Source organism: Erithacus rubecula, assembly GCF_903797595.1.
Source record: "Erithacus rubecula genome assembly, chromosome: 6".
Lineage (NCBI taxonomy): Eukaryota > Metazoa > Chordata > Aves > Passeriformes > Muscicapidae > Erithacus > Erithacus rubecula.
This window is the reverse complement of record NC_136688.1, coordinates 23,466,585-23,488,527: the sequence shown is the minus strand read 5'-3', so window position 1 is coordinate 23,488,527 and position 21,943 is coordinate 23,466,585. Positions and strand designations below refer to the sequence as shown.

Below are 21,943 nucleotides of genomic sequence, written 5' to 3'. Positions count from 1 at the left end.
ACTGATCTTGTCAAATATTTCTGACAAAGCATTCAGTGGTTTTATTTCAGTTAGGGTCAAAGAAACCTTCCCTTCCACAGGATGAAAAGGTCTCATTTAAATTATCTTAAAGGAAAACATGAAGTTCAGTTCTCCCATCTTGTCAAAACAAGGGTCTTCAACCAGGTGCTCCTGGTACCATCTCTCAGGACCATTTCTCTGTACAGGCAGTTGTTTGTGAAACTCAGCTTAGCCCTTTCATAACACCCGCTTAGCACCTTCCAAGAGCCATTTAGCACTTAGCACAGCAAGCAATAGTGGCCAAGGACAAGGGAAAAGAAGAGGGATATATTAGAGCTGACTGCTGTTCGAGGGAATTTGCTTATTAAAGTAGGTTACAGTATCAGAAACAGTAATTGGTACTGTTGTGGGGAAAAAAAAACCAACAAACCAAAACCCGCCCCCCCCCCCAAAAAAACAACAAAAAAAACCCCAAAAACAAAAACAAAACCCAAAACAAACCAAACCCAAACAACCTTCCAAGGATAAATTTCTCCAGACTCTGGTCCTGACTACTTTTTAACCAAATCAAAATCTGCAGTCACCAGAAGCTCACTGGAATCTATGTCTTTGTTCAATATATAATTTTTTTAACTTAGTTGCCATCTTCTGAAGAACTTACTAATTAATCAGATATTTTCCTCCTTTAAATAACTATGCACTACAACTGAGAATCTGCCCATGGAATATCTGTTAAAATGAATAGGATATATGGCGAACTGTTCCAGGACAAGCTGCTCCTGAGCAATATTTCTATCACTGTCAGCTCTGGTGTCCATGATTTGGACTTGAGACTGAAGTCTTCTGTGTCTGATGCTCCACTTGCTGCACTTCTCTGCAGTCTCTGCAGTACCTTGTGGCTGGGAAAGATCTGCCCATCCTCTCTGTGGAGCAGACAGCTCAGCCCTTACATGCATTTAAAATTCTTTATATTTCCCAGCTTATATACAGACAATTTTCTGCATAGTTTCTTACCATATGCAATACAGTGTGTTCAGCTTCACTATCACGTTTCTCGTAGATTTTTCATAAGTTGGCATCACTTTATAGATCTTCCACTGATTTCCACTTCTGTTTCTATGGATGTTCTTTCCTCTGCATGACCTGGAGACAGCTTGGCAACCCAAGGCAGCCTAAAGAGCTACTTGTATGCAGAAACTGCAGGTCCTAGAGTGTGCTGAGCCAACATCAAAGATAAAACATTAAAGATACTGACACAGCAATGGCACTGGCAATCAGCTCTTGCACGTGTGAAGAATCTCTAAGGATGCTTTTATGCAGTTCCTTCAATCCATCTGATTAAGGTGATCTGCTACCGTTTTACATCACTTTGTCAAATGTATGTTTGCCAGCACAGTCTGCTGTCACCAAGAACATTAATGTCTGTGCAACTTCCCATGTTCTGCTAATTATCCTCCATCTGATACAACTTTGATCACTTCTTGAATATGGGATTTTCCCTTTAGCCAAGCACTACGAATGCTTTATAAATCCTAGTTTTTACAAGGGTGGGGAGCTAACCTGGTTAAACTCTGAACTTTGGATTTTGTTTTAAATACTGGGTGGTTTTGCAAAAGGTATGTGTTTGATGCAATTAAGAACATAAGTCAAAAGACTGCAAAAAGTGGAAAGAATTAATTTCTCGCTTATCCCATCCTTCTGCACTGCAAACCCAGGCTCCTGCAGGGAACAGATGACACGACACCATCAACATACTGACACACAGTGAGCAGCAGCACTTCTCACTGCACGGTCACCTTGCTGCCAGGGCAGTGGAGACAGACTGGAGCCAGCTGCCAGCTAGCAACTCCCACCAGTACAGCCGTGGCTTTTGGGGGTTCAATCCTGGGTCTTTCCCCAGCCTCTCAGCAAGTTTGCAGTTGGCATGAAACGTCATGCTGCTCACAACATTCTGCTTAGAGGTCAAGCTACCAGTGAAAACCAGCTCTACCATTCGAACAGCTCTTCTACATTACAGAGCCAGCTTTATTCAGTAGGGAAATAGTTGGACAGGTAATTGCATCCTCAGTTATCTCTTCCTTGAAAATCTTCCTCCATGTTTATATCTTGGACCTGTTTTGGCATTTGAACAAGGCTGGTCTCATCCGTCAGTGCAGTGATGCAAAGTTGTAAAGAACCCCTACACAATGACCTCTGTCGTTAAGAGGCAGCTTTAGTGTCGCCCGCCCTGCATCCTCCAAGGAAAGCTCTTCTCTTGGGTGGCTTAATGAAACCAGTAAATTTTGAGATGGAGCTGAAGAAGTGGCCGCTTAGCCAGAGCAGCCATTCGAGGACTTCTCTCCCACGGCCTTGCTTAAGGATGGAGGGGAGGCAGCTCCTCTCCGCTGGAATGGACAGCTCGAGAGAAGGCTGGGCAGGCCTGACACCGGCTCATCCGAAGGTGTGACCCGGCACAGCCGCTCCTCCCGGCGCTTTCCCCGCCGTCCCGGCCGCCCGCGGGAGCGCGCCCCGGCTGCCCGCGGGAGCGCGCACGGCGGCGCACGCGGACCCGCCCAGGCGCGCCGTGGCCGCGGCGGCGGCGCCCTCTGGCGGCCGTGCCGGGTGCGCGCGGCTCCGGTGCCGCGGCTGCCCGGGCCCGCCCGGCGCCCCTGCTCCGGCACACGAGTGTCCCGGGGCTCGGCTCTGGGGTTTCTTGTGGCTAAAGTGACGTTAAAGACCAGCGGGTTTTACGGGAAAGATTGCGCAAACTTTCCGGAAAATCACCGGTAATTGCATTATGGGGGAGAATACATCGGAGGAGAGAATACTCTGCTCTCCTTTTACGGCCCGGGCAGTGGATCCGTCGTGTAGGTTTGTCTACAAAAACAACCTCGAGGCTTGGCTCAGCACTCCTGGTACACATGGTGCGGACACTGGCACGGCCACGATTTTGGCATAGGCACGGGCTCAGTCACAGCGTGGCCACAGGCACGGACACATTACAGGCACAAACGAGGACATAGGCATGAACAAAGATACGGCCACAGCCACTACCACGGCACGGCTATGGACAAGGACACTTGTCATGGCCGCGGTTATGGACACAACACAGGCATGGGCAAGGATATCACAGACAAAAAGGCCACGGCCATGAGCACGGCCACGGGCAAAAAGACACTTGGCCACAACCATAGCACAGGCACAGGCAAGGACACGGCCCTGGCCATGTCCACAGCCAAAACGCCATGGACACAGCCATACGCACAGTGCGACCAGGGCCATGCCACCAGCAAAGCCATATGCACAGACACGGACAAGGGCACTGGCACGGGCATGGGCATGGACACTGACACTGGCACGGGCACTAGCATAGGCATAGGCAAAAACACAGCTACGGCACAGACACGGACACGGACACGGACACGGACACGGACACGGACACGGACACGGACACGGACACGGACACAGACGCGGAAGCAGACACGGACACGGACAGACACGGAGCCTGCAGCCCCGCCCGCCGGCCGGCAGGGGGCAGCAGCGGCGCGGGCCGGGCCGCGCGCTCCCTCACGGCGCCCCGGCGGGCCGGCGGGCGGGGCTGATGGCGGCCCCGCGGCTGGGGCACCCGCCGGGCGGGGGGAAACCGCTCTCGTCCTCCCACACTGCTCCGCTGCGGTGCTCTCCACTAAAACGAGCAGCAAAGAGTGAGTGGGGTTGAGGTCCAAGAGAGAGGATCAGATCGCTTCAAAAAGAGAGGCGAGAGAGAGGGCGAATAAACAACTTCCCAGATTTTCCTGATTTTTCAATTAGAAAGGGGAGTATCTGTAAGATAGGCGAGGCCCTGGCCCACATACATCACCAGCACAGGCGGTGGCAGGTTTCAGGACTAGAACAGCCATCAGTAGATTCCAGCTCAGCAAGCTCTGTTTTCCTTTGATTAAGAGATCCAGTGCAGAAGGCCAACCACCAGTCAGCTTGAGGGGGGGAAACAACCCCAAAGAAACAAAAAAAGAATTGAAGCAGTCAATTTCTTTTGATGATAAGGGTGAGGTGGCACAAATGTCATCCAGACCGCTGAGCATCTCAGTATTGCGTGTGTTACTCTCACAGGTCAAGTGCAGTGTGAAGTCAGTGAGAATATCCAACTGCCAGGGCGTCTGGGCTGTGTCAGAGAGACTTGCTGCTCCCTGCTCTCTTAGAGCTAAAAGAAAATTCACTAAGTTGTGAAGCTGAATGCTTTTTATTCCTCCCTCACAAGCTCGAGGAGGTGACAGATGTTTCCTCAGGGCCTGTTATTTTAGACACCTCCATGATTTATATATCTCTGCAAGCCTGGTGGGTGGAATTGCATGTCACAGACGAGCTGAAAATAACTTGTATATGCTTCTATACAGATTCTGATATCTATTGGCCCATGTAGAAAAACTCCAAATTGAATCACATGATCTGTGCCTGGCAGATGCATTAAGATGTACTGATGGAGCAATGGTGAGTTAAAGCGAAGTTGAAATGTTCAGTGAAGAACACTGGCAAGGACTCTGGGGTAACATTGTGCACAGCAGAACCACCACGACTTAGCCTTCATTTTGCTAAGATATGCAGTCACAGTCACACACAGAGGAAAAAATCGTATTTAGAACAATATGCGATTCCCTGTGGGATCATATAACTGGATAGACTGCCTTTGGCCTCTGCATGAGAGGTTCAGAAGATACCTGGAAAAGTGTTTGCAGAACTTCATTTGTATGTGTGGGTCCTTCCCACTAGAAGCAGTACTTGGGGAAATTCTGCTGTGCAACCTTGGAGTGTCACGCTGTTAACACCTGGTCAAGTATTTTGGGATAGCCTGGTAAAAGAGGCAGACAAATAAATATGCTACATCCATGCATGCCCAGCACTCCAAAAACCTGTTAGGTGGCACTGCCTATGGCACATAGGCATACACTGGGCTGAAAACCCAGTGACAAGGCTAAGATGTAAGAGAATGTTTTCAGGTGAACTTCTCAAGAGCGAAGGTTTCTGCTTCCCTGCGTGTGTAGAGCCCAGGGAGTTTCACCCAGCTGCTTATTAACTTTTCCCCTGAGTGCTGCCTGGCTTCCTTTGGATACAACTCAGAACCAGCATTCTCTGGGAGACGATAATATTTTCCAAGGCTGGGCCATTCATCCATGCCAGCCTCTAGAGAATATGGAGAAGCTGTGCAGAAAAGGGCCTGGGCACACTTGTCCACACCCTGTAACCCGCAGTAGACATTCACATCCTGCCAAGGTAAACTGTGTGCCTGATTCACAGCCAGGTCTGCAGCAAAAGCAGTGAGTGAAGAGTGGCAGAACTTTAACTCCTTGCAAGGGGCTGAAGGCAGAACTCGCAGCAAATGACCCAAATTATTGGTGGGACGTGTATCTCACAGGGTTTCCTGCCAGAGTTTCTGCTGCACCACATGTCATCTCTGCACTTAAAGCCTTTTTTGTTTGGTGAGTTTTTTTGTTGGGTTTGGGGTTTTTTCCCCTCAAACATCACCTTCAGACACTTGTTCCCACTTACCTGAGTGCTTCCCAAACACTGGGGTTAAACTTACTGTTGTCTAGTTCCCTTTGATCGCCAATATGTGCTGACTTCGATCTGGAGCCTAACCCAGTGCTTTCACTCAGAAATTGTTCAACCTACCTATTTAATTCCTCAGAAATTATCTGGATTCAGCATGTGTTCCTTTCCCTTTGGTCAAGGCCACATGACTTCCACTTTTCCTTGCGTTTTCCAACTTCCCTGTCTCTGTGACTGCTATTCCTTTTCCTTGGAGTCTCTCTGCCACAAAGTGTCACACAAAGTGATACTTTCAGATACATAGTGGGTGTGACAGGAATGTAATTCTGCTCTCGGAGGTTCCTTTAGAAAAAACACCCACCTCTTTAAACACCCACAAGACAAAAGGGTTTAATTTTTATACAAATAATTTGTCCACAGTCAAAATGCTCATGATGATAATGGTGCTGTGCCCTGAGGGAATCAATTCAACTAGCACTTTCCTGCTCACAAATGCCTCAGTCCAGCGATGTCCCATGTTGTATCCTGGTCTGAGACCCATGGCCTCACTCTTGCAGGAGGAATATGCTTTCACCTTTGGAAAACGTGTGAAATTTTAAATGGCACAGCAGGAGTAGAACCCAAGGTCTTCTGCTGGTTTACTCTTACCCAATACAATTTAGACCCCTCTGTCCAAAACTTTGGGTGATGTGAGTGGATAAATGGTATAAAATTGTCATTCTGTCTGGGAAGATGGTAGATCTGTTTGGTCCTGCAATGTCATGGTGTGTGTGTGGCCATATGGAAGTGTTGCAATACCTCCTCTAATCTTCACCCTATGACTGTAGTGGAAAAAATAATGTAGAAATGTCATGTAATTGTTTTTTTAAAACTATGTTGTGTTTTTGTTGGTTTTTTTAAACACCTCCCAGTTCTCCTATACTAGTTGCAGTCCAGGAAACTTTGTGTTTATTAAGCACTGTGTAAATTTGCACCTCTCTATAAATGTAAAATCAATAGCAGTGATAACAGCAGCAAAGTGCTCAGTCCAGCCCTGGTAATAACCCAAGAGTGCTAATTTCTTTGTAAGGTCACTTGTTTCACACAGGCACCTCCTCTCCATGTAAAAACACAGGGTACAGCACAGAAAATATTTGTGTTCTCTGGCAAGACAGCAGACACTGAAAACATGTCATTTGCAGCAGATGACAATGGTGGACAACAACCTGAAGGATTCTTACTATCTATTGTAGAGGCCTTCATCTCTCCACTGAGTGCTGCAAACATATTCTCTTTTAGGAAATCAAATCCTTAGCAAACATCTGGTATCCTTTTTAGTCTCTTCTTATAGCAGATGAGAAATGGGAATCTCCAGTAACCTAATGGAGTGAGCAAAATTTTATTTCTGGAGGATGAGCCGAGCAACAAGACAAAGGCTTGTGTGGCTGACCGCTGTGAACTGTAATCTCCATCAGTGATGCCACCACCTTATGGGCAGTTTCTGGGGTTCACTGAGTGTGTGTAGGGACCATGTTCCCACTTCTCCCAAAGTGTCCTGGTGCTCTAATGGCAGCTCTGCCTGTTCAGGCTACTCCACTTCTATCCAAACTGACAGGTGGAAGGGCTTTGGGCTTTTCACAGCTGGAACTTCACTTGATGGAACTTGTGGCAATAGTTCACAAGCTGGAACTTGTTAAGTATTTACTATGGAAAAGTAGTTTGTATGCCCCTAATGTCTCATTGTCCCCTCTACCTTCTACTATAGAGATTCTCTCAATGGTGGAATTGCTTCAGACAGCTCTGGTTGGCTCCATGCTTTTCTTCCCGTTCAGGTCCCATTTAAACCTGGTTTAAAGTTCCCAGGTGGCTTACAGCTATTCATATAACCTCTGTCATGACTTCCCTAGGGAGAACCTCTACAGGTTCTCTTTGTAGACCTGAGAACCCTCCTCCCTGCCTAGCACTGTCAGTGAAGCTGGTATTATTTTGCTCTGTGGTGGGTCCACAGTCACCTTTGGGCTTTTTCCTTGTCATACTGCTGCAGTAAATCAAATCCATCTGCACATCAGTACCCTTCTGTTTTCTTCTTCCCTGATCTCTGCCTGCTAACACATCCCTTGGTCTGGTGACCTTAGGCATAGGAAGAATCCTCCTTAAGCCCCTATCCCAAAGGTGGCAACTCCTGCTATTAAACAATAATCATACAGCAGAGAGCTGGCAGGAACTCTGGGAGATCTCTGAAGCTCTCCAAGGTGGAATCACCCAGGAGCAGAGCGTGACATGGGCGTTAAATGCTTCCAGCAACTGGGATGCCCCAGCCTCCCCAGCAGCCCCCTGCAGCCCAGGAGACCATCCTGGAGAAAAAGCACTTTCTTGAGCATAGCATAAATCCTTTCTCCTGCAAATAAGGCTGGTGATTACTTGTCCTTCTTCTGGTGAATCTGGAATAGAACTGATCGCTGTCTACTTTATAGAACCTTTTATATAATAACAAAACAGCTTTTAGAATAACTGAGAAAGAGCGTTTGCTCACTTGCAAAGTCAGGAAATTCCCTGCCAATGGACATTCTTTGTCGGGGATCCTTTGCCAGCATAGGCTGAGCACTAAGCCCCACAATCTGCATTTTCCTTTTGAATGACTCCCACAAAATAAACCAAATATCACATCCAAGGAGATTTATTACATCCCTTCCAAGGGCGAAGCATTCCTCAGCTACATTCCACTTCTGCCTTTTGTGCTTAGGAAAGGGGAAAAAAATCGCTGTGATGCCTCTGGATCCCACCCCTCCAGGGCTTCTGTCGTTAATAAAGTCGAGCAGCTGGAGCCAGATTTGTCAGACTAGTCCTGAATGGCTGGCTCGCTCCTGCTGCAAGAGAAGCACCATCAGAGCAGTGCTAGGATTCCTGCTTCTGCTGGAAGACTAATAAGTCGTGGCACCACGTTTCCTCAGTAAAACCACCTTTTGTTGTTCCCAGTGACACCCTATCCCCGTGCAGCAGCTTGCCAGAGTGGATCTTCTCGCTTCCTAGCTGCTTTGCCTTCTCTGCCTCTGCATGATGCAAGAGTTTGCAATGCTTTTTGGGAGCTCAGATGTGCTTTCAGAGACTCTGCTTGAAGCAATTGCTCTCTCCAGGCTTTGCAGTGAAGCTTTTATCCAGATGTGTAAATGAGGATTTGTATAGAGGGAGGGCAAGGTAGTGAAACCTCTGTTGTGTTATCTGAGCTTAATTAAGTTTCTCCCCTAGGCGGTTGCTAATTGGTTGACCCCAGGACTGTAAAAGGGAGCAAATTTACCAGAGCTCATTAAAAGAGCAGAGTTTGAAATTTGAATTTTTTTTTATTTTGTAGATGAATACCTTTGACTGACGTCTTGCTGACTGATATTCATGAAACAAACTCGGTTCAGCAAATGTTGGTAGGTGGATTTGTCTTTTTAATTCCAAATAAGAGAAGTGGTGAGTACACAGATGCCTGTTAATCCTCACTGTGTGCCTTGCCAGCATTTATAGGTATCACTTAACTGGAGCTCTGATACTGCTTTCTGCCCCAGCCAAGGCTATGCTAACCAGCTTGTTGTCCATTCCAGCAAGGTATCAAGCACATTTCCATTTCACAGGCTACAAAAGCTTTTCACAAAATTTACAAAAAACCCCTCACCTAACCAAAAATCAGTTCACCCACCACAAAATGCAGTCACTGCAGGTGTGGGTGAAGGCAGCTATGCAACAGCACAGGCCAACAGCCAGGTGCAATGGTGTAGTAGGTGGAGAAGGGGAAAAGATGCTGTGTTCAAGGGGAGCTGCAGGAAGAATTAGAGTGAAGAGGGTTGTCTTTTCCCAAACAGCTGGAACACGGACTATACCAAACGTTCAAAGATGGTTTCCAATCTGATGGTGTTCACATCTGTCCTACACAGTCTCCCATGTGAGCGGGAGTCACCCAAGTGACAATTGCCTTTTTCTCAAATACATCAGGGCACTGTTTGCAGGCTTCCTCTCCAAGTACTACTCAACCTTTTGTTTGACACAAAGGGAGCTCATCCTGTCAGAACTGAGACATAGCGTGTGCAGTAAAGGCTACAGAAAATAAGGTATGCAGAACAGTGTGGAATAGATATGCACACCTGAATATGTGAAGGATGAAGGACACCATTATGAGCACTGTGGAAGAACAGCCACTGCCCAAGTGACAGGCAGCTATTAGAAGGCAAACTTGCACAACCAGCCAGCAAAAGCTCCTTTTATCACTTGGTCCCAGTTCGCTGCTGCTCCCATCAGCCTTAAAACCATTTCAGATGGGTTTTAAAGCTATTTATAGTGTGGAGGGAAAAGTCCTATTGTGTAGCAAACTCAAAAAGTAGTATGTGCACCCTGGATGTGAGAAGTTGCAGCATATTTGAAGTTTCTCGTGTCAGCCTGTGAGTTGCTTCCCTTTTTTTTTTCTTGCAAAGACAGACTGGTTCTATTCCCTGGACCTATTCCCTCCAGCTTGCCATCCTCAAAGAAGATGCTCATCTCTCCTGAAGAGATTTCATGCATTCTATGAAGGCTTTCAAAAATTTGATGGAACTGTGAACTCAACAGCAACATGGACAAATGACACCTGTCCTACATGGGTTTCACTGTGAACATAACACTACAGTTATGATTACCTACCCCTGTCCTAGGCCTGTTTGCCTCTAGGCCCTTCAGGGCCTTTCTGAGTTGCTTTTCTGTAACATGTTTAACATCTGTGAGCACTTACAGGAAAGTTCCAAGTTTCACACTGTATTTGAAAGCTGTTGCTTTGTTTGGTCTCTAGTTTAGGTAGTGGTTCCCAAGAATAAGTCCCTAGTTGTGGCTGTGAGGAAGAAGGACTATTACTGTCTCTGTAGTGAAATTACACTTGTTGACAGGAAAAACTGACCTTCCAGGAGAAGATGTTACTGAGGAAAGAGAGGGAGCCAAGTGTCTTCTCCTTGGAGCATATGGACTTCCCCCTCCTGAGCGCACTTGTGACCCTCACAACTGCCTCCCTACTGATTGCTCTGTCTGCTTCTTTCTCTTTCTTCTTTTCCTCTCTCCCCAACCACACCCACTATTTAACCATTTAGATATAAAAATAAAAAATAAGAAAACCACCCAACCCACTAGACAGAGGGTTTGCTAAAGAAGGGTAATTTTAAAAGCAAGTCTTTGAGGTCAGTGTGTAATTGTACCATTGGGACTATGTGATCTGAGACAAAAATAATCCACTGGGTATCTGGTCAAGAAGCAGAGGACGGCAGCCTGCAGCGAGGGAAGAGTGACTTACATGGGATTGAGCAGGCAGCAAAAGGCCAGGCAAAACTACTTGCTGGCACCAGAATTAATATTTGTGTAGAATACTGCAAAATATTCTGTCTCGATGGGGTCATTACAGCTGTTGCTCAGGTCATGGCCTCCCTTTGTCTGTGCCAGGAGGCACTGGAAATTTAAAGGGTCTTCCACAGAAATAAATATATGATGTGAAGTATATTTATATATTAACTTGCTCATGAAGAACATTTCAGGTTTGATGTGCAGTTTAGGGTGCTGAGGTTTTTTTAATGGTTTCCATTTTCAAACCCCTCTTTCAGGTTTATGAAAACCTGAATTCTGCAAATGGTTCATAGGACTGTAAACCATGCCCTCAGAATAAAGAAGGATGTTTTCACCCCTATAAATATCAGTTCTTTTCTGTGCAGTTCCTTCTCAGTTATAAGTGACAGCAGTAAGTTATGTGGACCATTCATACATTGTATTTTGTCAGTATTTCTTTTAGTGCATTTTAAAAGAAGAAGCGAGCCTGCTAAGTGCCCAAATATCTCTGCTGTCTGCTACCCCTGTGAGTACAATACAGGGGTTAGGAGGACCACACCACAGTGCTTTATTTTGTTTATAGTTCTGGCAGAGACAATGGCAGCCCCCATCACTTGGAAATAATGATGCTAATTCTCATACTGAGGCAAAACACCAACTGTTTACAGAGAACCATGATTTTCTAGGCTTCAGAGGTGGCTTGGGGACATGAAGCAGACTTTCATCTCTGTTGTTCCTAAGACTGAGTTACTTTCACACTATCCCAGATAAAAGCACCATAAAAATCAGTTTTATTGTGAAAGAAGTTAAATTTGAGAGGAGGGAGTACTCTTGTACATTGATGCCAGTGGCTGGGGGTATAGAGCTTTACCTGAATTGATGCCACTTGTGTTTCTAAGGTGCCCAGCCATGAACTCTCCAAGATTTCACTGTAGTTCAATATTTTCCTTTCTCAAACCACTGTCTGTGCATAAAAGGATTTCTTTTTAATCAGAGGCCAGTGGTGGTTGCAGGGGTCTTTACTTTGTGACCTTCAATTCTGTTTCTAGAAGGAGACAGTGGGTTTCAGTACCTTCTTGCTGTGGCTGTTTTTGGGCCAGCCCTTCCCAGAACAGATGCCACTGATTCAGGAGGTCTTGCTGCCTCCCCTTTATTTAAGTGCTGGTTACACAGCTCTGCCAGGATCCATTGCCATTGTAAACCACGTTCAAGGGATAAGGAATTTAGGGTTTGGAGTTATTGTAGACCAGCCCTAGCGACTTCATGCAATTTTTTCATCCTTCTTACACCCACAGTTCTGCTAGATTAGAGATACTGCACAATCCAGACACTTTCTGACTTGAATTTTAGTTGGGAAAGACACACAAAACAAAGAATTTTGTGTTGTAAATTAGATTTCTCAGATTTCAGTGATTTGTCATGGTAATGTGGCTCAATCTATGCAGTCATAGAAACATTTCACAAGTGCAAACTCTTCCAATGTTATTAACTTCCCCAGTGTGGCAGGGTGCAGTGCCTGTAGGAGGTAAGGTTAATTTTAAATCATCTGTGGTAGAAAAAAGACATGGCACCCTACATGGGGAAGCATTAAACCTACAAAATGAGGATTAATCTAGAAAGCATTACCCAACCATAGAGATCTATTTGGGAAGACTGGATACTTGGCTCAATTGTTTTGTATCCCTTTGTGCCCCTGTACAAGTCCAATGGGGTATATGCTACCTCTTGGTGCAGCTCAGGTCAGTGGGACAGCCCTCAAACACTTTCCTGTGTGTGTTGTGCTTGCCTACAAGCCAAACCAAAAACTGTAATTCAGAACTCACTCAATGGGGGTGATCTAAAAATAATAGGATTAAAACCAGTAAATGATGGTTTCCCAGGTTTGCCCACCTATGTTGGAGCCAGCAGGATGTATTTTCAGCCAGTTCCCTGCAACTGTCAGAAGTCACCTAAGAGCAGGGAAGGTGGGAAGTTTCCACTTTTCCAGGACTTCAGGTGCCCAGGGTTTGAGAGAACTGCTACATGTTCTGAGATACTTGGAGAAAGGAAGATCTGGCAACACTGTTAACCCTGTTTGCCACACAAACCAGAACATCTCATTTTTCTTCTCCTACTACATGTTTTCCTAGAAAAACTGGCTGCTCATGGCTTGGATGGGTGGTCTCTTCAATGGGTAAAAAATTGGCTGTATGGCCAGACCTTGAAAATTGTGGTGAATGGAGCTAAATCCATTTGGCAGCTGGCTGCTAGTGGTACTCCCTAGGGCTCCGTTTTGAGACTGGTCCTGTTTGGCATCCTTATTGAGGGCTTGGACATTGGGATTGACAGCACCCTCAGTAAATTTGCAGACAACACTAAGTTGTGTGGGGGTGTTGATCTCCTTGAGGATAGGAGGCTCTGCAGAGGGCTCTGGACAGGCTCAATGGACTGAGGACATTCATGAGGTTCAATAAGGCAAAGTGCTGGGTCGTGCACAACTTCAACAATCCCAAGCAGCACTACAGGCTTGGAGAAGAGTGTCTGGAAAACTGCCCAGCAGAAAAGGACCTTGTGCTGATCAGCAGTGGCTGCACAGATATTGGAATAAATTGCCCAGACAGGTGGTGAAATCACTATCCCTGAAGGTGTTTAAGAGGCATCTGGATCTGAATGCTGAATGATATTGTTTAGTGGTTTAAGAGTTACTATGATACTGCTGTGTGGATGTTTGAATGTTTGGTGATCTTAAAGGTCTCTTCCAACTTAGATGATTGTATAATCACTGGATGTTAGAGATGCATGGGTTCAGAGCCATGGTCAGGGAGTTCTTGAGCACTTCAAAGAGCCTCTTTCTCAGTGATGCTGCCTTTGGCCATGTTTCATGCATCATGTTTTAGGCTGCTGTTATACTCAAGTTCTTGCTGAATCAAAAGCTGTACAGGAAATGGCAGCAACAAGGGGATCTGCTCAATATGCCAAGGAGACACAGGTACTCTGAGACAGAGGACCCAGGGACTATTGCTTTGCCTTTCCTTGCTTTGCATTGCCTAACCTACCTACCCCACAGTCTGCTGCAGAAAGCATATCTCTCCCCAATTCTGTTTCCTTGCTGGGCATCTCTTTAGCAGTCATGAAGGATTTGCTCAGTGGGGTTTACAGAAGGCAGCTGAAAATTTTTATTTCTTTATTTCAGATCTCAATCCATGAAGAGCAATGCCACACTTGGCAGCAGCTGTATAAGACTAGCTGATCCAGGTAGTCCCTCCCCTTCTTTCTGCAAGTTGAGAAAGTCACACTAGGGGCAAATTCATTCACCAAGGCTTCCCCCAAAGTAGTTCTTGCTCCACAAGAGGGTAGTTGGCTGGCCCAGGTGAGCTTTGCTAAGCTGGGAGAGCAGCGAGGCCAGTTCCCAAGAACAACTGCATGCCCAAGTGATGTGGACAGTGCCAGCCTCACCCAGTTGTCCTGCATCCCACCCCAGCCCCGTGTACTGCTCAGGCAAGGAGAGGAAGGCAGGGGAGTTTGCTGCTGAGAGTGACATGTCTGTGTGTGCCTGACAGCATCTGTTGCCATGGCAATGAGTATTTGAGTCTGAGCCGAGTTGCATCTTCCCTGAAGTTGTGAATTGAGCTTAGCTTTATTTATTTAAAACCAACCATAATGAGTGAAAGAAAGACAAGAGACACATTACAAATCCTCTTGCACAGGACATAGCCAAATGAGTCAGAGGCACTGCAGGCTTTAATCAGCCCACCTGACGTCAAACCTCTCCATCAGAGGAAAGTGCCGCCTGGAAATGTCAACATGCCCAAATGGAAAGGCCAGAAGGTAAATCTTTTCCTGTGCTCACTCACTGAGTAGGAAAGAACAATTAAAATTCAGCCAGTTCCCTAGGCACATCTTAATAGCACTCTGATTGAATGTTTTTCTCCTCCTGGTCCTCTCCCACCCCTGCTGTTTGCTGCCAGGGGACAAGACCTATTGGCTTGAAGGATATTTCTAATGTAGCATCAAACCCCAGATCCTGCAAGAATAAGGTGTTACCAACAACAACAAAAAAGGGCTCTGTAGGAAAATTTTGTCACTGAAGTGACCTCTCCCATAAACACTGAGTTTACCATGCCATGATAGTGGTTCTCAGTTTCACACATGTGAATGCCCAGGGGTAAAAAGAGCAACTTAGCTTGGACCCATGCCACTTGTCAACAGAAAGTTGGAATGAGGGAAAAAAAAGCAGCAGGAATAAGACCATTTTTTTGCCAGAGGTGTCAGCCACCTAAGGGTAGGTCAACACCAATCCCAACAGATGCACCACAGTAATAGGAAATGGTCATGGGATGTTGCGGATCACTTACTGGGAAGAAAAACCCTTTGTATCCTTTGTAACAAAATTCAAACTTTGGGCCCCTATAACACACACAAGGTGAGAAGGAGCCCCCAGCTTTGAATACAAGAAGCCTATTCTCGAGTATATATCTTAAGCTAGGTGTTCAACAGAATGAGGGGTCAGCCAAGGACACCTACAGCTTTATGTACCCCTTTGACAAGCATCAAGCTAGGAAGCCTAGGAAAACCATCCATTCCCAGCCCACTGGTGTATGCCAGGGGTGACAAAGGGACACATGCAGACATCAGGGAAAACAACCACCCGGAGAAGGAGGAAGGAAGGAAGAATGTAAATGCAAACCGCACCACTTAAAAGCAGGGCAACATTCCAGTTACTCCAAAGTGCTCCCCACACCCAGCACTGTACAGCAGCCAACCTGGTGGGCTTCTGATCTTCCCAAATCACTTAACACTTCTCCTCCTTTTATTTTTGTCCTAAATGTGTTTTGCTTTGGTGGCTGATCCTGGCTATGTGCCTGAGACATTACACTGAGGTTGCTTTTCTCTAGATGTCTATAATGAAGGTTTCTTCCACCGTGTTCTCTTCCCCCGGTAGTGAAAGTCTGTAATTACCACTGAGGGGTGAGGCAGACAGCCCTGAAACAATGTCATTTGAATGGGGGGTGAGACATGCCTGAATTGCTGGGTTGTGCTTTTCTCCTCACAGGATTTCTTGTGGATCTGGACCTTGCTTTTAACCCTTGGCAGTACAGGGAACATCACTCTTCCCACACCCCTGACCAGCCTGTGTGTGCTGTATCTGCTTGATTCTGACCAGAGAAGATTCTGTTGGATGTGACCAAGATGTAAGTGTCCAACTTCTCTACTATGCTTGAGAGGTCAAGTGGCACAGATCTGCATAGATTGCTCTCTAGTCATTCATGTGGGTAACTGGGAGTTTGGAGTTAACTCTATATTGCACATACGTGTGTCAAAGCAGAGTGTTGCCATCCCTTGCCTTGACCCATCCAGTCCTGTTCCAGCAGCTCTTCAGCTGCCTTCTGTACCAAAGCCATTTACTTCCCACTCCTTGATGCAAGGTATCTCCTTGGTGTAAAATTCAGTCAGAGTATGCAGCTCTTCATCCTTCCGAGGGAAAGATTGGGGTTGTAGGACATGGTTAGGAGAAATGAGGTGATACATCCCCCTAAAAATGACTCTTCAGGTTGTCTCTAGCCCTGTGAGTTCTGCTTGGGTCCCTTTCACAAGCAGATCTTGCAACCATGAAAGCTAAAAGCCTAGTAAATAAAATGTAGTGCATAGGAATCAGAGGTAGCTACTCTCTTCTGCTGTCCTGCAGATTCCCATTCATACAATGCTTTCAAATGCTAACAAGCTGCTGGAAGGAGATGCCCTCATAATGAAGTTACTCTGCACCCAGTCAGCCTGAAAGTTGTCTGATTCCCCAGGGAGATTGTCAGCCTATGCTCGTTCTGAGGTATAGAGCAGGAAGGGGAGCTTGTGTGTGACAAGTCAAAGGAACAGTCTTAACTTGCCATGAAGAAACGAAGGAATTACAGAGATTTTTTCCTCCTATATTAGTTACTTCCAAAGTGGTGAGTTTTCAGTTCTCATATTTTGTTACAGTACCCATTTACTATTTGGGGGCTTTGCTTTCTGACTGGTAGAAAGGCATATAGCCACAGGCAGCTCAGCCACATTCCAGGAAGCTAAAGGGGTTCTGTGAAGGGATGCTCCTACTGTCTGGTGTCTTGTACTCAAGGCTTTCCTTTTCCTAGGGCTTTCCTCCTTCCTTCTGTCACTCACTCCTTGCTTGCAAGGCTGATTTAAATCTATCCAAGGGCCCCAAGTTTACCTCAGAAAGAATAATAATTGCAGTGCTGAGCTCTGTGGCTTCCCTTTCATTTCCCACATAGCATTAGGGTGCTCACTGAAACCACAGCATTCATGGATGCTTGCCATATGCAAACATGCAATTAATATGCTCTTCACTTTCCCCTCTACTTCCTAAGCAAGATGGGGGGAAAAAGCACAAGTTGGGGTACACATTTCCTTATGACACACACATGTGTTTCTGCACTTCTCTGCAGTGATCCAGCATGGTTCACACCTACCTGGATTTGGTGGTCATTAAAGAAGTGTGTCTGCTGCAGACAGACATTTAATTTGATGTTCTGTGTAGCTGCACACAAAGCAACGGGCAGAACACAAATCATTCCCTCTTTCAGTTGTGGCAGCAGATCTATGAACACTCTGGTTTCACAGGTGTTACCCCCTTCTATGTTTTTAGCAGGGAGCTGCAATGGGTGTGATCTCTTTGCTGGCTCCCCTCCCTGTCCCACTGCTGCTTGCTGGTGGTGGGAACAGGTGTGCTGGGTACCTGGCTGGGAGTGCACACAGCAGGAGGAAGGAAATGGAAAACAGCTGAAGCTGGCTGGAGAGAGAAGTGTGTGTGCAAGAGAGAGAGTTTAAACCAGCTGCTGAAAGGAAATCAAAAAGGAGACAGATTTCCTGGATGAGGCAGGACTGTGGATCAGAGGGAAAAGAGGCTCCAGCCATTACAAATCCTTCCTCAAAAGTTAACTTTTGAGAAAATGTTTTGCTGTATCAATCCCTATCTTAACTTTTTTTCCTGGGTTTTTAATTGTCCCATAAAAAGCTAAATGAAAAAATCACAGCCAAAGGGTTAGATATGTAACTACTTGTGCCATCATACATGACCTGACTCCTAAGAGCCTGTCTGGGGATTGTAGTACCTCTTCTTTGAATTAGGCTGAAAGTCCCATTTCCATCCTCCCCTTGTTCTCTGTGAGCCTTCAGGAGCAGTGGGGACCTACAATGCTGCAGTTGCTCCCTCTGTCCGTGATGAAAACAGTGAGCAAAACCACACCAAAGCAATATGCGGACAAGTAATCAAATCCAGAGAAAAGACAAAGCAAAATGAAGGCAGGACTGTTGCAAAGAGCTACTGAAGGGCCAAAGTATGGAGTCTGCATGACTCCAGAAAACTTCCATGGCTAGGAAGACAGCTTGTGGCAGAAACTGTCTATTCCATCTATATGAACACCAATGCTGGAAAAATAAACAGGACAAATGGTATCTTTCACAGACTTGAAGTAAAAGATTGTCTTTGGTGGCAGTCTTAAAAAGCCAGCCTGACCCCCAAAGCAAAGCAGTTCTTACAGCATGAATCATTCCCATACCAGCTGTCCAGGCTGCAAACACTACACAGATGACCCCTTCTGTAACAACAGAGACTGCATGCAGCAGACTAAAAATCACCGACATTTCACCCTACATTCCTCAAGAAACACTCATCCTCAAAGAGTCTGTGAGACCTCCTGGCACAGTCCTGGGTGGGAGAACCAAAAGCTTCAGCCTGGCTTGTAGCAGAGTGGCCATCCACATGTTCAAGCCCAGGGCTTGATTACCTTGTCTTGTGTGTCCTGCTCACAACAATGCGGGGTGAAGGCAAAGCAAATGCAAAGTGGAACAATGTACGATGAGAGACTTGCAGTTCTCACTCCATGGACATAAAGGCAAGCAGTGGGAGCAGGACCAGGCAGGATGGAGCACAGGAGAGCAGGATCCATTTCTTACAAGAAATGGACTGATGATTCACTTCTCAGCATGATAAAATTAGCTTGGTTGGTCATACATGTGTATTTGCAGCACCAAATATGGTGACACCAGGAAGACTTACCTGATTGTCAGTTTGACTTGTTCAGCCTGAACATATTTTATTGCTGTTTCAACCTCCTGTAATCAGATTGCAAATAAATCTAAGTATAAAATCAGAGAAAACTGGGCTAGGAAGGAATTTGAATGATCATGTAATTCAGCCCCTGCCCCAAAGTTGCTTCCTGCTTTGCCGTATCTATGTCCCAAGAGTTGGCTGCAGAACTTGGTTGTAAAGATGCTCTAGTAAGAGTGATACACCATTCAAATGTTGCAAGCACTGCAGTCGCCAGGCCTCTGTTTCAGCAGTGCTGCTCAGCCTGTTCTTTTCCCCCTTTGCTGCAGGCACCCATGGCCAGCTGCAGCAGCACATCTGAGTTTTTCTGAAATGCCATCACGTCCCCTCAGCCATCATCAATTTACCTGTCTCCACGTCTCTTCTGGAGCACAAAACTGCTTGCCTGCACAAATAACTCTCCTTTTTGGCTTTGGAGGGTCAGCAGCAACACTCTTTGACCACCTAGATGACATTTCTATTGCCTTTAGTGAACTGCACTCATGTTTGACATAAGTCAAGTGTCCATTTCAAAGCTCTACAGAAATGCTAGGGTTGGGGGTTCTCATCAGAGCTCTCCAAGATGTGACAGAGCAGCTTTCCTGTTCAACACCAAAACGGAATATTTGTTATGATTCTTCCTTGCCTGAAAAGGTGCAGCAGTGATAGGCAGAGAACTTGCATCTGGGCAGTTACACTCAGTACTAAAAGCACTGAATAGAAACAGGGTTTCAGATTAGGCAATTCCTTTTCTTTTTTTCTTTTTTTCTTTTTTTTTTTCTGAGATATTTTAATCTCCAGAATGGATTTCACAGCTCCTATCTGACTGTGCCAAAGCATTTTCCCTTCAGAGCACAGACAAACAAGCGAGGTTTACTTTGCTTGACCTTTTCTGATGACACTGCCACCCATGCTGTGCAAACCGTAGCTGACACCATCTGAGCTTCCTCAGCCTGAGGATAAATACAGTGTGTGTCCTGAGAAGCGGCTTCCTTGTGTAAGCTTGGGCGAGTCACTGAATCAGAAGCTCTTGGTTTCCACCAGTGAGTCTTCATAGTTAGGGAAGCGATATCTGTGTTTGGTAAGTGGCAGGAGGGGAAGCTGCCCCTGCTGTGGCTCTGTGACCCTGGCTGTTACTCCATTGCTATGGCAGGATTCAGTCTGTCAATTCTTTGTACCTGAAAACCCTGCTGACTGGGATATTAAAGGAAAGGTGTCTTCCCCCTTACTAGGAGACAGGTTTACTTCTTGCTGAAGGGTCTGGACATATTTCTTCTTCCCATCTTACAGTGGCAAAGGTTTTTGTGTTTCCCTTTTTAAACCCAGTGGCATCCACATTAACAAAGAGGTTTCTTTACCATTCAGGAAGTAGGAACAGCATTATTTTCTCAGCACAACTTCATCCTGGTTGAATTTATGTCTCTGACCTTTTACCCAAAGGCTCTTTACACTTGACTGAAACATAAGGTAAAAGTAAATGTAACTGAAAGAGCTCATTGTGTGTGTGAGTATAAAGGCTTTTGTGTGCAGGATGTGGCTGTTTGTGCAACCAGTAGCCAAGGAGCACCTTGGGTTGTGCTGTTAGTTCTGACAGCCATGGAGAATGTGGAGCGAGAGCCTGGATGGATGAAAACCCCATGTCCAACTCAAGTACAGGTTCCAGCCAGCTTCAAATCAGCACTTCTTTGCCAGAACTTTTACCACTGGCAACTTCTGGTCAAGTTTCCCCCAGGAGAGATGCACTGCGATCTTTGGGCTTTTTTATCCAGGGTGCCTGTGACCAAAAAAGCCCCTTCTTAGAGCTGGGAGGCTCTGTGGAGCCATGAAAACAGGGACAGATTAGTAAAACATCAGGGCTTCTTCAACGGGATTATTATAAGTGGTTTTCCTGAGTGTTGGTTGAAGTAATGATCAGAGAAGACAGGGATCCATAATCCTATTTATCTGAAACCATATAATCTTCCTGAAGCTCTTTAATGGTGCCCAGCTCTTTAATTACGGAGCAGCCACATGTGCTTCTGCAGCCAGGCCTACCTGCAAGCCCACTGCGGGGAGCGGGGGCAAGGAGACCTCCCTGCCGGCTGCCCTTCAGGCTCCGACCCCGCGGAATGTCCATTTTTCCCGGCTCTGCTCCCCGAGGGATGCAGAGGAGCCGTCAAAGCCGGCCGGCCGGCTGCTGACAGAAGAGTGTGTTCAGTTCCTCAAGCTGACACGCCTCTGTCGGGGACCAGCAGCGCCCTCGGGTCCCTGCGCAGCGCCGGGAAGATGACGGGAGCCCCGGGCAGGCAGCGGCCTCGCCCCGCCCGGCGGAGCGGGGGCTGCCCGGGAGGCGGGGGCGCTGCCTCGAGGGGGTGTCTGCGAGGGAAGTCCCGCCCCGGCGGCTCCCGGAGAGCGGCGGGGGCGTGCCGCGGCCGCCCGCCGGCCCCTCGGCAGCGGGGCACTGACAGCCGCCCCGAGCGGCACCGGCGCGGCGCTCGGCTCCCGTGCCCGGCCGGCGGTCGCTGCCGCCCCGCCGCCCATGGGCCGCCGTCGCCGGGGGGCGGGCGGGAGCGTGCGGCCGCATTGAGCCCGGCCGGCCGACCGACCGTGGGGGCGGCCGAGCCCCGGCGCCGCGGGCACCATGGACAGTATCCTGGAGCCCTTCCCCGCCGAGCGGCTCTTCCCTGCCGCCGGCACCGGCTTCCTCGACTTCGGCGACTTCAGCGAGGCGGACTTCCTCAGCAATGTGGTAAGGGACCGCCGGCAGCACCCCCGCTCCGCCGGGCCGGCCCCGGCAGCGGGGACGGGACACGGCGGCGGGCTCTTCTCGGTCCCCGCCCTGCTCCGCCTGCCCCGGCGTGCCCCGGAGATGCAGGTAGCCGGTTACTCGCCGTCGCACGCGACCAGCTCCCCCCTGGACTGGCCCGGCCGCTGTTCCCCGAGGACACCTCGCCGGGGAATCTCAGGGCTGTTCTACACTCTGTTTTTATGAGCCTGATGGCTTGGGAGAAGTGTGCGTTGCCGGGGGGGAACTGTACGACTGCCGTGTGTGAGCTCGGGCAGCAGCGGAGGCACGGCCGGTTG

At 47.3% G+C, this 21,943-nt stretch overlaps 1 protein-coding gene across 5 annotated transcripts in view; it reads left to right on the top strand.

Moving 5' to 3' along the window:
* Positions 1 to 3,571: 3,571 nt before the first annotated feature.
* CREB3L1 (cAMP responsive element binding protein 3 like 1) overlaps positions 3,572 to 21,943 on the top strand; it is a 62,526-nt gene continuing 44,154 nt past the window's right edge. For 3 of the 5 annotated variants that reach the window (XM_079309458.1, XM_079309459.1, XM_079309454.1), the window contains exon 1: positions 21,262 to 21,608. In XM_079309458.1, coding sequence (XP_079165584.1) covers positions 21,501 to 21,608 — 108 coding nt within the window. In that variant the 5' untranslated portion in view covers positions 21,262 to 21,500. Of the gene's footprint in view, positions 3,684 to 8,851; positions 8,919 to 21,261; positions 21,609 to 21,943 lie in introns of those variants that run through there. The other 2 variants (XM_079309463.1, XM_079309462.1) reach the window with 2 other exon arrangements.